This window comes from Lithobates pipiens, unplaced genomic scaffold, assembly GCF_037356315.1.
Source record: "Lithobates pipiens isolate NorthernLeopardFrog02 unplaced genomic scaffold, aLitPip1_a1.2 Scaffold_13, whole genome shotgun sequence".
In the NCBI taxonomy this organism is placed as follows: domain Eukaryota; kingdom Metazoa; phylum Chordata; class Amphibia; order Anura; family Ranidae; genus Lithobates; species Lithobates pipiens.
Genome location: NW_027507718.1, coordinates 45546515 through 45561125, shown reverse-complemented (window position 1 = coordinate 45561125; position 14611 = coordinate 45546515). Strand labels below are relative to the sequence as shown.

The 14611-nt window shown below is 40.3% G+C and overlaps 1 protein-coding gene across 27 annotated transcripts in view; it reads left to right on the top strand.

Annotated features, from left to right (window-relative positions):
• Positions 1 to 14611, top strand: part of PTPRD (protein tyrosine phosphatase receptor type D) — a 2297910-nt gene that overhangs the window by 2024706 nt on the left and 258593 nt on the right. For all 27 annotated transcript variants that reach the window (XM_077475060.1, XM_077475071.1, XM_077475065.1 and 24 more), the window contains one exon: positions 14217 to 14405. In XM_077475060.1, the coding sequence (XP_077331186.1) occupies positions 14217 to 14405 (189 nt within the window). The remainder of the gene's footprint in view (positions 1 to 14216; positions 14406 to 14611) is intronic.

Genomic DNA, 14611 nt, shown 5'->3' with positions numbered 1-14611 from the left:
AATACCTGCTCTTTGAGGTAGAACAACTGTCTGGTCCCTCCATGGGAGATCACAGGGGGTAAGATTCATCTCCTACTCCAGAAAAATAAGGCTTGAGCATATGCAGATCTCTACCCATGAGGCCAGGAAATGTTCCTTTGACCCCTCATAAGCCTTCATTTCCAGTCTGAAACAAAGTTCTGCCAGAAGCTGTGGTTTTCCAAGCCAGCATGGTTTCAAGTCATCTTCTCAGTGAGTTGCCCCCCCCCCTACCCCCTCCACACACACACTTATCAGAGTGGGGAGATATCTGTCACCCTTTTCAATGTTATGGCCCTAGAAAATGTGTCCAGGACATCATTTCCAGGGGCTTCTAATTGGAGTTTCAGGCTCTGCCTCTTCCATGCTTTGTGCTCCCAGATTTGGCCCTCCCCGCATCACAATGGGTGAATCTACTTGTTGTTGTTCAGCAGCTTCTGTCACAGTGAAAGTTCACAACAAAAATAGAGGGGGACACCCCATTTTGATCTAAAGACTTTCAATTTATTTCTTGTGAGATCAAAGTGCTGCATGGAATTAATCAAGCTAGCCATTGCCTCTCTCCTTCCAGGGCATTTTCTGGCTTCAGTAGACATTCAAGATGCTAAGGCCGCGTACACACGCGGGGACTGTTCGCCCAACTTTGTTCGTCAAACAGTTTGAGCGGACAGTCCGCTCAAAATTAGCATGGACGGACTTGGCCACACACGACGAACGAACAGTCCGCTGAAACTTGCGCGATGACGTGAACGGCACGTACGACGGGACTAGAAATACGACGTCCTATACACTGCAATGCAACCTTCGCCGTGTAAATCCTTTCTGAGCATGCGCGGAACTTAGTTTGACGAACAAGCCTACACACGGGTGGACTGTCCGCTCAAACCAAGTTTCAGCGGACAGTTTTACGGAATTTCCGAAAAACTTTGTTCGTCAGACTGTCCGCTGAAACTGTCCGCTGAAGCCCACACATGAGCGGACTGTCCGCCGAAACACTGTTCAGCGGACAAAGTTGGGCGAACAGTCCCCGCGTGTGTACGCGGCCTTATTTGCACATTCCTTTTTTTCCTTCTCATCAGCTTTTTGCTGTGGGAGATCAGCATTGCCAAATTATCGCCCTACCCTTAGGCCTATCCATGGTCCCACCAGGGTTTCATCATGATGCTTGCCCGAGTCCTAGCTCTGCTTCAATTTCAGGGAATATATATTATTCATTACTTAGACAGTCTTTAACTAAAGAATTAGCCTTGCCTATCTCTGTCAATGAGTGTCCAGTGGACAGTGTGCACCCTGCATTGATTTGGTTGGATCCTCAAACTTTGAAAGTCATCACTGGACCTTACTCACCAATTCGAATACCTTGTCCTGAAATTGGATATGGCCTGTGCAGGGTCCAAGACTAACTCCTACCTCTTTGTTCTCCTCTCAATTGCCTGTATGAGGGCCACTTGCCTGTATGAGGGCCAACCTAATAGTTAATAGTTAAGGAAACTCTTCTCATGATGAATGTCTGCCTGTTGGGATATGGAGGAGCCATGAATGCCCTCTGGGTGTAGAAGACCTGGTTCTCAGAGGAAGCCCATTTGCCTATCAACATCCTGGAGCTCAAGATGATGTGTTGTCCCATCAATGCTAAATTCCTCAATTGCAAGGCACCCCAAAAGAATCCAGTCAGACAATGTCATGGCAATGGCCCATATCGGCCATCAAGTAGACACCAGAAGTTATGTTTCCCACATCCCAGGCAAACACAATTGACCAATAGATTTACGTAGTCATCAGCATCTGGATCTAGGGGAATAGGCCCCCATTTGCAGATGTTTCAAGCACTTTTAAGCAGATTGAGAATCCTGGATGTGTAACTTCAGGCATCCAGATTTAAAAGAAAACTGAGCAGGTTTGTTGTCAGGTCCAGGGATTTCGTGGGATTCTTTACATCAGATCTATGCCTTCTTACCTCTCCAGCTTCTCACTCACCGTTTCTACAGCTTCAAGATGGAGGGCATGCTGGTGATTTACATTGTTTCAGACTGGCCTAAGAGGACATACTCAGACTCCTGGCAGACTCTCTGTGTGTACTTCTGGGCAGCACACCATACTGCCTGTTGAATCTCTTTTGGTAATATTCTGGGGATTTGGATCAGATTTGATCAGCCCTACCATCTTGAAGTCTAGGAAGCTGACATCTTGCAAGTCTAGCATTGCAACTGGATAGACTATTTTATGTTTATCAAGATTAAGAAATTCCATCCTAGGAAGTATTACATAGGGCATGTCTTGCCCATTCTCCATTCTGTCTAGATCAGCATATGGCCTTGTGTACCAGAGACTTTTGGACTCTCATTCCTTAGTTGCATGTGACTCCTTGGGACATTAACCTTGTTCTTTTGGCCCTTTGAACCTATTAGGGATATTTCTTATTTAAACTAACTCTCAAGGTGGCCTTTCTTGCTGCTAACACCTCTTTGCTAAGGGTCTCTGACTTAGTGGCCATATCCTGGAAAGAACCTTTTTTGTTGTTACACAAAGACAAGGTTGCCCAGAAGCCTAAAGCTTCCTTTCTCTCTAATGTGGTTTTCCTCCTTCTCCTCCTCCTTCCACCTCAGCCAGGTTATGTGTTGTTATGAAATTTTAATTATTTCCACTAGATTGATGTTCAGGCCTCCTCTGCTGCCAATTATGCCAAAAGTTGCTACAAGCTGCTCTCTCAGTCTGGGCCTGCTGATGTTTGTTTGCCATGTTACCCACCCCTCCGTGATTAAAGACTAAAGACCATGTGTACAAAACAAAAATCTCCTTCTTGGGGTACAGTACAGGATACAGGTCCCTCCCCTCTATACTGTGTGATCTTCCTATTGCTTGCTTCACAACTGAGGGTAGCTGAGAGTGGGAGGAGGTGTAGAGGGGATGTCCCTACACCTCTTTTTTGTTGTTGTTGGCAATGTACAACCCACTGAAGGTAGCTGCATATAACCCATGGTAAAGACTAAATATCCTGTGTCCTGCACTGTACTCCAAGAAATAGATTTTTTTGGTGAATAAAAAAATCATAAATCTTAAAATAAACTTAAAGCGGAGCTCCACCCTAAAGTGGAACTTCCGCTCATTGGAACCCTCCGCCCCTTCGGTGCCACAATTGGCAGCTTTCAGGGGGAGGGGGGGGTGCAGATACCTGTATAGTACAGGTATTTGCACTCACTTCCGGCATAGATAGCCGCAGATTCTGCGGGTATTTACGCCACTTCCTGCGGGTCCCCCGCTGTCTGCTGGGAAACACGGATCCCAGAGACAGCGGGGACCATCCTTATTGCGCAGCGCGACTGGCACATGCGCAGTAGGGAACCGGGAACTTCCTGATTCCCATACCGAAGATGGCGGCGGCAGCATCCGAGAGCCAACCAAGCCATCGTGGGCGCGCTGGGCGGGTAAGTGTCCTTATTTTAAAAGTCAGCAGCTGCAGTATTTGTAGCTGCTGACTTTTAAAAACAAAAAACGGAGGAACTCCTGCTTTAACATTTTAAAAATTGATAAAGAAATCTTAGTAGTAATGGCTTCACAAAAATGTATCTGTTTTATTTGCCAGGGCTTGAAGTTTAGCTAATGAATACAGTATATTTTAGTTAATGGGAAGCAGTAACTATTTCCTGCAACCCTTTAATTTACAGAGATGAAATAATGAACAGTTGCGCAGCAATGAAATATTGAACAATGGCCAAAAGCAACTGATTGCCGAAGTCACCATGAGAACTGACTATTAGTATAATTCAATTGGGAAAGACAATCTGACTCAATGCTGTAGGCTATACGCTATTCCCGATCTGTCACTCACAGCGAGTTAAAAGACCTTTTTATGTGTTTGCTGTTTCCCAGTGATGTGCCAAGTGTGGACACAGACGTTAGATTGTTAGCAGGTTCTTCTGAACTTGGATTGTGAATGTAGAACAAAAACAGAGAGGAAAAAAAGATGACATCACCAGCTTGGCATGCACTGGAGAGCTGGTATCCGTGATAGAGTGCATGACTGCCTACTGAATAGACAAAGTGAAAAGGAACACAGCATCATTAGGAGGTGCTTTTCTCATAGAAACCCTGCATTGTTTATAACCATTATATTGCAACACCGCAATAATAAGGCTGCACCATTGATGTATATGTTCATCCTACATACAAATCACACCACTGTGGATCATTTATATATGTGAAGTGTTCTATACATCATATTTTTAGTTGCAGGCTCAACTGTTTTTTTTGTTTTGTTTTTATGTTGTCTAGAATATGCTTCTCTAGATAAACCCCTAACTAGTCCTCTCAGAATTATGTATTTTCATAACACGGTTCACGTATTATTAATGTTATTCATAAAATAATATTTTATATATGCCAATATATCAAATAAAAAGAACACCTTCCTAACAGAGGCATCATTTTAACTTTTAAAGGCAAAGTTAAACTTTGGGAGAAAAATAATAAATGCACTTATTGTTTCAGAAAAAAAAAGTGCATTTAGAATTTTTTTCCCCAAGGAGTCTGCAAAGCATTGCAGCAGTAATGAGTAGATCGGACTGTCATTTTGAAAGCTGCTGGTTTGTGAATGAACTAAAAGGATGCTCAGCAACACCCTTACAGTTCATTAACCACTTCAGCCCCGGTCCATTTTGCTGGCTTAAGACCAGACCACTTCTTGCGATTCGACACTGTGTTGCTTTAACTGACAATTGCGCGGTCGCGCGACGTGGCTCCCAAACAAAAGTGACGTCTTTTTTTCCCACATATAGAGCTTTCTTTTGGTGGTATTTGATCACCCCTGTGGTTTTTATTTTTTGTGCTATAAACAAAAATAGAGCGACAATTTTGAAAAAAAAAACGCATTCTTTTTTACTTTTTGTAATAATAAATATCCCCCAAAAATATATAAAAAAACATTTTTTTCCCACAGTTTAGGCCGATACCTATTCTTCTACATATTTTTGGTAAAAAAAATCGCAATAAGCGATTATTGATTGGTTTGCGCAAAAGTTATAGCGTTTACAAAATAGGGGATAGTTTTATGGCATTTTTATTAATCATTTTTTATACTAGTAATGGCGGCGATCAGCGATTTTTATTGTGACTGCGACATTATGGTGGACACATCGGACATTTTTGACACATTTTTGGGACCATTGTCATTTATAAAGCAATCACTGCTATACAAATGCAGTGATTCCTGTGTAAATGACACTGGCAGTGAAGGGGTTAAGCAGTGGGTGGCAGTGTAGGGGTTAAGTGTTCCTAGGGGCGTGTTACTAACTGTTGGGGGTTTGGCTTTCTTTTAGTGAACACTGATCTCTGCTCCAATCACATGGAGCAGAGATCAGCGTCACTTGTTACTAGGCAGAACAGGGAGATGCTGTTTACAACTGCATCTCCTAGTTCAGCCACCCCGTGAGACGATCGCGGGTATGCCCACGGCGATTGAGTCCGCGGGACCCGCGACCGGACTCACGGGGGTCCCGACCGCCGGCGCGCTCGCAATGGCAGGGCAGCAAATTTAAAGGGACATACAGGTATGCCCATTTGCCTGCCCGTGCCATTCTGCTGACGTACATGGGCGCGCACCGGTCGGGAAGTGGTTAAGAAATGCGAGCCATCTGTCGCGTTTTCTCAATCACAGATCTCCGTGAATGAATGATGTGGCTTTGAGAGTGGAGCCCCACACTACCCCGTGCTCTTTTTGAAATATGACAGGAAGTACATGGAGAGGAACACCTGCCCACTGTCACAGGGAAGGGGGGTGAGTCTTGGAATATGTTACCTATTACACCTTAAGTACAGTGGTGTGAAAAAGTGTTTGCCCCCTTCCTCATTTCCTGTTCCTTTGCATGTTTGTCACACTTAAGTGTTTCGGAACATCAAACCAATTTAAACAATAGTCAAGGACAACACAAGTAAACACAAAATACAATTTGTAAATGAAGGTGTTTATTATTAAAGGTGAAAAAAATCCAAACCATCATGGCCCTGTGTGAAAAAGTGATTGCCCCCTAAACCTAATAACTGGTTGGGCCACCCTTAGCAGCAACAACTGCAACCAAGCGTTTGCGATAACGTGCAATGAGGCTTTTACAGCGTCCTGGAGGAATTTTGGCCCACTCATCTTTGCAGAATTGTCCTAATTCAGTTACATTAGAGGGTTTTCGAGCATGAACGGCCTTTTTAAGGTCATACCACAACATCTCAATAGGATTCAGGTCAGGACTTCGGCTAGGCCACTCCAAAGTCTTCATTTTGTTTTTCTTCAGCCATTCGGTGGTGGACTTGCTGGTGTGTTTAGGATCATTGTCCTGCTGCAGAACCCAAGTTCGTTTCAGCTTGAGTACACGAACAGATGGTCGGACATTCTCCTTCAGGATCTCTTGGTAGACAGCAGAATTCATAGTTCCTTTTATCACGGCAAGTCTTCCAGGTCCTGAAGCAGCAAAACAGCCCCAGACCATCACACTACCACCACCATATTTTACTGTTGGTATAATGTACTTTTTTATGAAATGCAGTGTTCCTTCTACGCCAGATATACTTGGACACACACCTTCCAAAGAGTTCCACTTTTGTCTCATCGGTCCACAGAATGTTGTCCCAAAAGTCTTGGGGATCATCAAGATGTGTTGTGGAGAAATTGAGACGAGCCTTGATGTTCTTTTTGCTCAGCAGTGGTTTTCTCCTTGGAACTCTGCCATGCAGGCCATTTTTGCCCAGTCTTTTCCTGATGGTGGAGGCAGGAACGCTGACCTTAACTGAGGCAAGTGAGGCCTGCAGTTCCTTGGACGTTGTTGTGGGGTCTTTTGTGACCTCTTGGATGAGTCTTCGCTGCGCTCTTGGGGTAATTTTGGGCGGCCGGCCACTCCTGGGAAGGTTCACCACTGTTCCATGTCTTCGCCATTTGTGGATAATGGCTCTCACTGTGGTTCACTGGATTCCCAAAGCTTTGGAAATGGCTTTATAACCCTTCCCAGACTGATAGATCTCAATTACTTTCTTTCTCAATTGTTCCTGAATTTCTTTGGGTCTCGGCATGATGTGTAGCTTTTAAGGATCTTCTGGTGGACCTTACTGTGTCAAGCAGCTCCTATTTAAGTGATGCCTTGATTGTGAACAGGTGTGGCAATAATCAGGCCTGGGTGTGGCTAGAGAAATTGAACTCAGGTGTGGACAACCACAGTTATAGTATGTTTTAACAAGGGGGGCAATCACTTTTTTCACACAGGGCCATGATGGTTTGGATTTTTTTCACCTTTATTAATAAACACCTTCATTTACAAATTGCATTTTGTGTTTACTTGTGTTGTCCTTGACTATTGTTTAAATTGGTTTGATGTTCCGAAACACTTAAGTGTGACAAACATGCAAAGGAACAGGAAATGAGGAAGGGGGCAAACACTTTTTCACACCACTGTATGAGTGTAACATATAACAAATTGAGCGGAAATTTTCTACTTAGACTGGCCATAAATTATAACATTTTCTTGTACAATGTTCCTTTATATTTACCAAAACCATACAATATGAGGTCAAATCTAAACACTTTCAATTTGTATGCAATCAGGCAGTTGAAGGTAAATTTAAAGGAAATTGAACAAGAAAATGCTATAATGTATGACCAGCATAAAGTGATATTAAAGTTTTTTGTTTAAAAATAACAACGTGTTATACTTTCCTGCTCTGTGCTGTGGTTTTGCACAGAGCAGCCCAGATATTCCTCTTCTTGGGTCCCTCCCTGGCCTTTCTGACCCCTCCCTCTTGCCTCCTGCTTTAACAGCCAGTAGCTTGCTACGGGAGCACCTAACCCGAGCCGCTGCTCTGTGTGTCCATTTTGACAAGGCCCAGTCCCGCCCCCTCTCTCTCTGTACTGGCTCAATGAATGTCTCAGCCAGTAAGGAGGGAGCGTTACGGACAGCTGATTCTCTCATGTAACATCACTGGATCGAGATGGGGCTCAGATCTGCTGCACAGAGAAGGTTTTTTTTATCTTATTGCATAGAATGCATTCAGATAAAAAACCTTGTGACCTTAGAACCACTTTAAGGCAAGATGAAAACTAACCAAGTATTTACTAATAAGTGTCTGTCCACAAATGGATTAACGTATTTTGAAGATATACATTTCCTAAACTTTTAAAATAAAGCAAACCAAAGCAATTTTTTGGTATTCTTAATCTTGTAAATGTCACAATTTCCTAATGTATAGGCTAGGCAATCCTGTTCTTATTATCTAAATACTCACTACCATTTTGTGGCAAGGAAACAAACAGGCTGCACTCTGATGATGTCATGTTCAGCTAATCTTTATTGCACAAAGCCACAATAACAAGTCCCAGGTTCGGGACCACCCAATCTAATGCATTTAACCCATCAGGGCATAATCATCTACAAAAAAGCACTGATGGTTGAAATGCATTAGGGTGGACTGTCCTGAGGCGGGAATTTCTTTTGTGTCTTTATGCAATAAAGATCAACTGTATTTGACGTCATCAGAGTGTGACTTGTTTGTTTCCCTATATCGGTCTTGGAGAATGGACATCTCCCTTCAGCCTGGCACCCAAGCTTTGGGGGAAAGCAATTGGAAGTAAAGGATAACTTATCACATATCTTGTTACTGAAGAAGAAATTTACGGTTGTGGGCTACACACGTCCTTCCTTTAACCTTCCTAGTGGTAATCCTGAACGTGGCTCGGGGTGAATTTTCATTACCAAAATCGGTAACCTTGAGCCACATTCGCAGTATGTTAAGTTAAGTAAAGTTACTTACCTTGTCCCCAGGATCCTGCAATCCCCCCCCCCCCCCCCACTTTGTCTGTGGGCTGTGTGTATTTTTTTGTTTTGTGGCACTTGCCGAGAAAGCATCCTGTCTGCAAATTCAAAAAAGTGAAAAATACATAACACATACAGTACATTGTAATCTGTAAGATTACATTACTGTATCAAATAATTTCTTGTTCAATATTTTTATTGAAAATTTTTCATCAATATAACAAAACAATAGAGTAATAAATATCCCCAACCGGGAGCCAACATAGCCCTTCAGTAGGGTTTATCAAAAACAAAATTTAAGAAGATAACAGCGATGTTAATGTAACAACATATTTATAACATTTATCAATGCTAATTAATGCCCTGAAGGGTTGTAATAAACCATTGATCAGAGCAAATTAGTGACAATAAATTCTTTGTTTGCTATAGGATAATAAGATTGAGCAGGGGTTGGCAGAGTATCAAAATCTGATTTTGTTCCAGAGGGATCAAGGGAGACACGCAAGCCACCCCAACTGGGATCTAGCTGTGAACTGTGCGTGTCCCCCTGCTCCCTCCAGAAATTTTGGTTCTGCCCTCCGCCCCCTCCCTGCCCCTCCAAATTAATTAATTAAATAAATGTAATGACTGCCTAGGTGCATTACTCCAAGTGATGTAGTTAATAATAGATGACTATTGATCAAATGGCATGCAAAATAATGTTTTTATAATAAGTAAAAAGAGAGTAATAGAAAAGGAAAGAAAAAAGAGAGAGAATAAGTGCATCTGTGATGTGATTATCAAAAAGGAGCCGAGGAGGAAACCAATTACTTGAATCAATCGTTGAGAGAAATTAAGGTAAGTGGCCTGGATATAGGGAAACCTTGATATAGCGAGCCCAATGATCCCAAGTTGCTTCAAACTTGGGCACCCTGTCTAATAATTTTTCAGTGATTTGTTCTTGGGTCATAATCCAAGTAATTTTCCGCTTGGTGACTATCAAAGAAACCTTGTTTGTTTTCCACGCTCTTGCAACAGTAAGTTTTTCTCCTGTAGCTTCGGCTACATACAGTATATACCGCTGAGCCAATCCCAGCAATGTATTCAAATGAATACAGAGCCTGCTCGGATTGGAGCAACAACCTCTGCCAATCCGAGCAAGCTACTCTGTAGCCTGCACGGATTGGCTTTGAGAGTCAGAGAGGCGTGGGCTGATGATGATACAGCCTCTGCCAATCCAAGCAGGCTTTGTATTCATTAATAGAATACATCGCTCGCCGTGATTGGTTCCAGCAAAAGCAGGAAGAAGGATATGGCGCCAGCTCCTGCTCCAGCAAGAAGGACGGAATATCAAGCGTCGGAAGCCTTGGAAAGGGGTCGTCTTATACGGTAAGTACAAGAAAAAAATGCTTAAACAACAGTAAGATTAGGGGGTTTTCTTATATGCCCGGTCGTCTTATACACCGGCATATACGGTTTGTGTTGTGAAAACTTTAATATGTGCCTCTATTAGGTTTATGTTGAATAATTTCACCTCCCTTTTGTCCCTAGTGCTTTGTCCAGTGTCCTGCATGCATTTTTATATATATATATATATATATATATATATATATATATATATATATATATATATATATATATATATATATATATATATATTATATATACTGTTCTTTCGGCCTGGAAACTTGAGAATGTCCATGGTAACCAAAAAGTGTCCCTTTATGTCAAAATCGGTTTTAGACCAGCTAGAAAACAGCAATAGTAAATTGGAACACTTACAGAATGGAGCGATAGTGATTTGTGGGAAATTTGTCATCAAACACTGAAGGTGATGACTGTGACAATTCTGCAACTGAGAAAATTTCAGTGTTTTTGATTTAATTATATTATTGAATACAATTTATTATTATTATTATTATTTGGTATAATTATTTATAGTTATTTATTATATTATAATTTATGATTTTGTGTTTAATACTTTATCATACCCGGGATGTCTACAAGACTCTTGTTTGGGCAGATTTAAGTGAGTCATTACTAAGAATTACAGGCCTGCAATATAAAACTCAGAATTTCCATGCAAAACAATGTACCGATTTGAGCTTCAAAAATATGACATAATCATACCGCCAGAGAGGTTAAGACATTTTTGTTGCATAGGGCCTATAGTTATTTTTGTTCAGCTTCAATGTTATAGTGGTCTATTGAAATTAAGTAATATTGCTATGTAGATCCAGGCATTTTATAACACCATGCAACATATACATAGAACGATTTAAATAGTGCATGGATATTACAAGATTCGACATTGTACAGTCATAGGATATGTTAGAATGCTAAGTTTGTGCTATTACATAGTAGTATAGTGTATTCAGTGTGTGCCTTGTATAATAGCAGATGGAAGACCAATGATGTCTTATTCCTGTCTACTTTTTATCTTGGTACAATGTAGATCTGATGTCCACATTGTAGCTGATCTGATTAAAGAGGAACTCTTCATTGTGTTCATTGGTACCTGCATGTATTGCACACTGCTGTTATTTAATCCTTCAGAACATATTGATCCAGCCCAGTTCACAATAGCAGTGGTCTATACTTCAGATAGCAGAGGTGTTGTAATCTCAGTGACAGGTAGTATAATACTGGAAATTATAGTGTTTTTCCCCAGCATTTCTCCAGTGGAGTCTAAGCATAATAGCAGGGTTTCACGGAGCGAAAGCCAATGTTTGCAGAGGTTTCTTGGAAAAAAAAACGATAGGATATAAGTATATAGTGAAATTCATCCTTCACTCTTCTAAAATACATTTTCCAGTATCTGGTGCATGGTAAATTATATGTGATGTAATGGAAGGTAATTTACAATCCTAAAAGGGGTAGAATATTATCATTCATGTATAGAGTGCACTTTCAGTATTTGAATAAGTAGTGATAGGACCAAGTTGACTGAACCCTCTCTAAAATATGTAGCTTGAAGATTAGGTAAGCTGGTTTAGATGTAGGTTTATAGCTATAGTATGCCATTTCTCACAATCTAATAATGCACTGTATTTACTAATAAATCATATGTACATTTGGAAAAATGAATGCAATTGCCCTTTCCTGAAAACAAGAATGAGAAATGATTTACATCCAAACGCTGCTGTAGTTTTTGCAAGATAAATGTATGAGTATATTTGTTTATACATGCATGCATTATGGACTTAATTTACTAAAGGAATACAAACTGTTTGCTTAGAGAAGTAGATGTTCACCGAGGTTAGTTAATTGGATGAAGCTGTGTTCATTTTAGTCAAATATGTTTTAGCAGAAATCTCTCACTTATAATTGGGTTATCTAAGTGAACATAGGTTCATCTTATTTACTGTCAGGGTGGACTTGATTTAAATCAAGTCTATTGAATTCACAATTTAAATCACTAGTAAAAAGGCTTGATTCAAATCATCTAAATTTAAATAATAATTTTTAAAGAGAAACTGTCATCTGTCTCACAGCGGCTCCTCCTCTGACCCGCTGTTGACAGTCCCATTCACTTTAATGAGACGGCTGGTGATGCGGCAGTGACACAACAAAGTGAGGGGCGTGGTGGCAGCAGGTGAGTGGATGCCCGCTAACAGGCGCTGCCATGATGGATCTAAAATGACAAGTGCTCTTTAAATGTAAGAACGTATTTCCTGCTGGTAGTTAGAATCTTTAATATTTGCAAACAAAATAAAGGTTTCCTATTTAGAATAATAAGCTGTCAGGTTAGTAAAGCAGCGTTATCAGAACCAATTCAATGATACAGTTTGTAGTGTACAAAGATCTACAAAACAATGGGATAAAGGGATATTCATGAACTTTCTTTTAGCTCATGGTTACTGTGAAATTGCGTGAATGCAGTGAATGTTATCTCAGCTTGCAGAGCTTGAAGTTTACCAAAATAATTTAATATTGCAGAATATACAGCTTCATGCTACATAACAAAGCTCCATTTCATGCTGAATAAACTAAATTATTAATGTATCTTAAATAGAAAACTATCTTTAGATAGACTTTTACTCCAAAAGCATTTTATTAAAATAAATAAAAAAAAATCCAAAAAATTGATTTAACCCCCTTGGCGGTATTCCCGAGTCTGGCTCGGGATGAAAATTCAGCACCATTAGCGGTAACCCAGAGCCAGACTCGGGACCGCATCACTGGATCCAGGATGAGTTTACTTACCTTATCCCCTGGATGCAGCGATGTCCCCCTGCACTGCAAGTGGCTCATCCTGTGTCCTGCGATGTACGGGGACGAAGAACGGTACCAAATTCAAAAAGTAAAACACACACATTACATACAGTATAATGTAATCTTACAAATTACATTGCTGTAGGTAATTATTTCACATCCCCTTTCTCCCCAGTGGTTTCTCCAGTGTCCTGCATGTAGTTTTATATTATAAAAACTGTTCTTTATGCCTGGAAACTGGAGATTGTCCATAGCAACCAAAACTGTCCCTTTACACCAAAAATGGTTTTAGACCAGCTAGAAAACAGCGATAATAAATTAGAATCATTCACAGAATTAAGCAATAGCGATTTGTGGGGAGATCCGTCATCAAATATTGAAAAGTAATGACAGTGACAATTATGCAACTGAGAAAATTTCAGTGTTTTTGATTTGATTACATTATTGAATCATTTTTATTATTATATTATTATTTGGTATAATTATTTATAGTTATTTATTATATTATAATTTATGATTTCATTTTTCAAACTATATCATACCCGGGATGTCTGCTAGACTGGTTTTGACAGATTTAAGTGAGTTATTCCTAAGAAATACAGGACTACAATATAAAACACCAAATTTTCATGCAAAATAATTGTGCCGCTTTCAGCACCTAAAATCTGAAATAATCATACCGCCAGGGAGGTTAAATAAAAAAAAAAAATCTGATTTCTTTTTGATTAAAAAAAAAAAATCATTGATTTATATCCACCCTGTTTACTGTCATTTACTTTGCAAAATCGGCATTCACCTAAATGAACGGCTTTTACATTTCTTGTTATTCAGCCTTCGATCATTTCAGATAAGCTTGCATTTGTTCGGAACCTGGCTTAGGCCCAAACCTGGAAGCCTGCCGTCATTCTTGGTCCAATTGACTTTGGGCAGGAGATTTTCCTACCTGCGATTAACATTACCGATGGGTAGGGATGCTTGGATATTTCCAATAAGTAGGTGAATTTACTATAGCCATGCTTGATTAAATACCAAAAACAAAGTGTCACGGTTGTAACATTCATATTGTAAGATAATCACTTAATTTTTGTGGTATGGACATATTTATTTAATGGTCTCATGATATAGAAAGATAGATAGATAGATAGATAGATAGATAGATAGATAGATAGATAGATAGATAGATAGATAATGCTAATATTCTTTTATTTCTGTTTTCAGAGGATCAAATACCACGTGGTTTTCCCACAATAGACATGGGCCCTCAGTTAAAAGTGGTGGAACGAACACGTACAGCCACCATGTTATGTGCAGCCAGTGGAAACCCTGACCCTGAAATTACTTGGTTTAAAGATTACTTGCCTGTGGATACGAGCAACAGTAATGGGCGTATTAAACAACTGAGATCAGGTAGGATTTCAGTGCTGCTAACCCCAAAAGCTGTTTTCTCTCACTTTGTTGTTTGCTTTTTATTTGTAGGTAAAGACTTTTCTTCCTCCTTTTCTTCTTGCGTCTTATTAAGTGTGTTTTCCATGTCTGTGGTGTTGTCATAACCAAAGTCTATCTGTGTGCGGATGTGTGTGTGTGTGTTCTGCAGCTTCTGTTTAATCCTCATT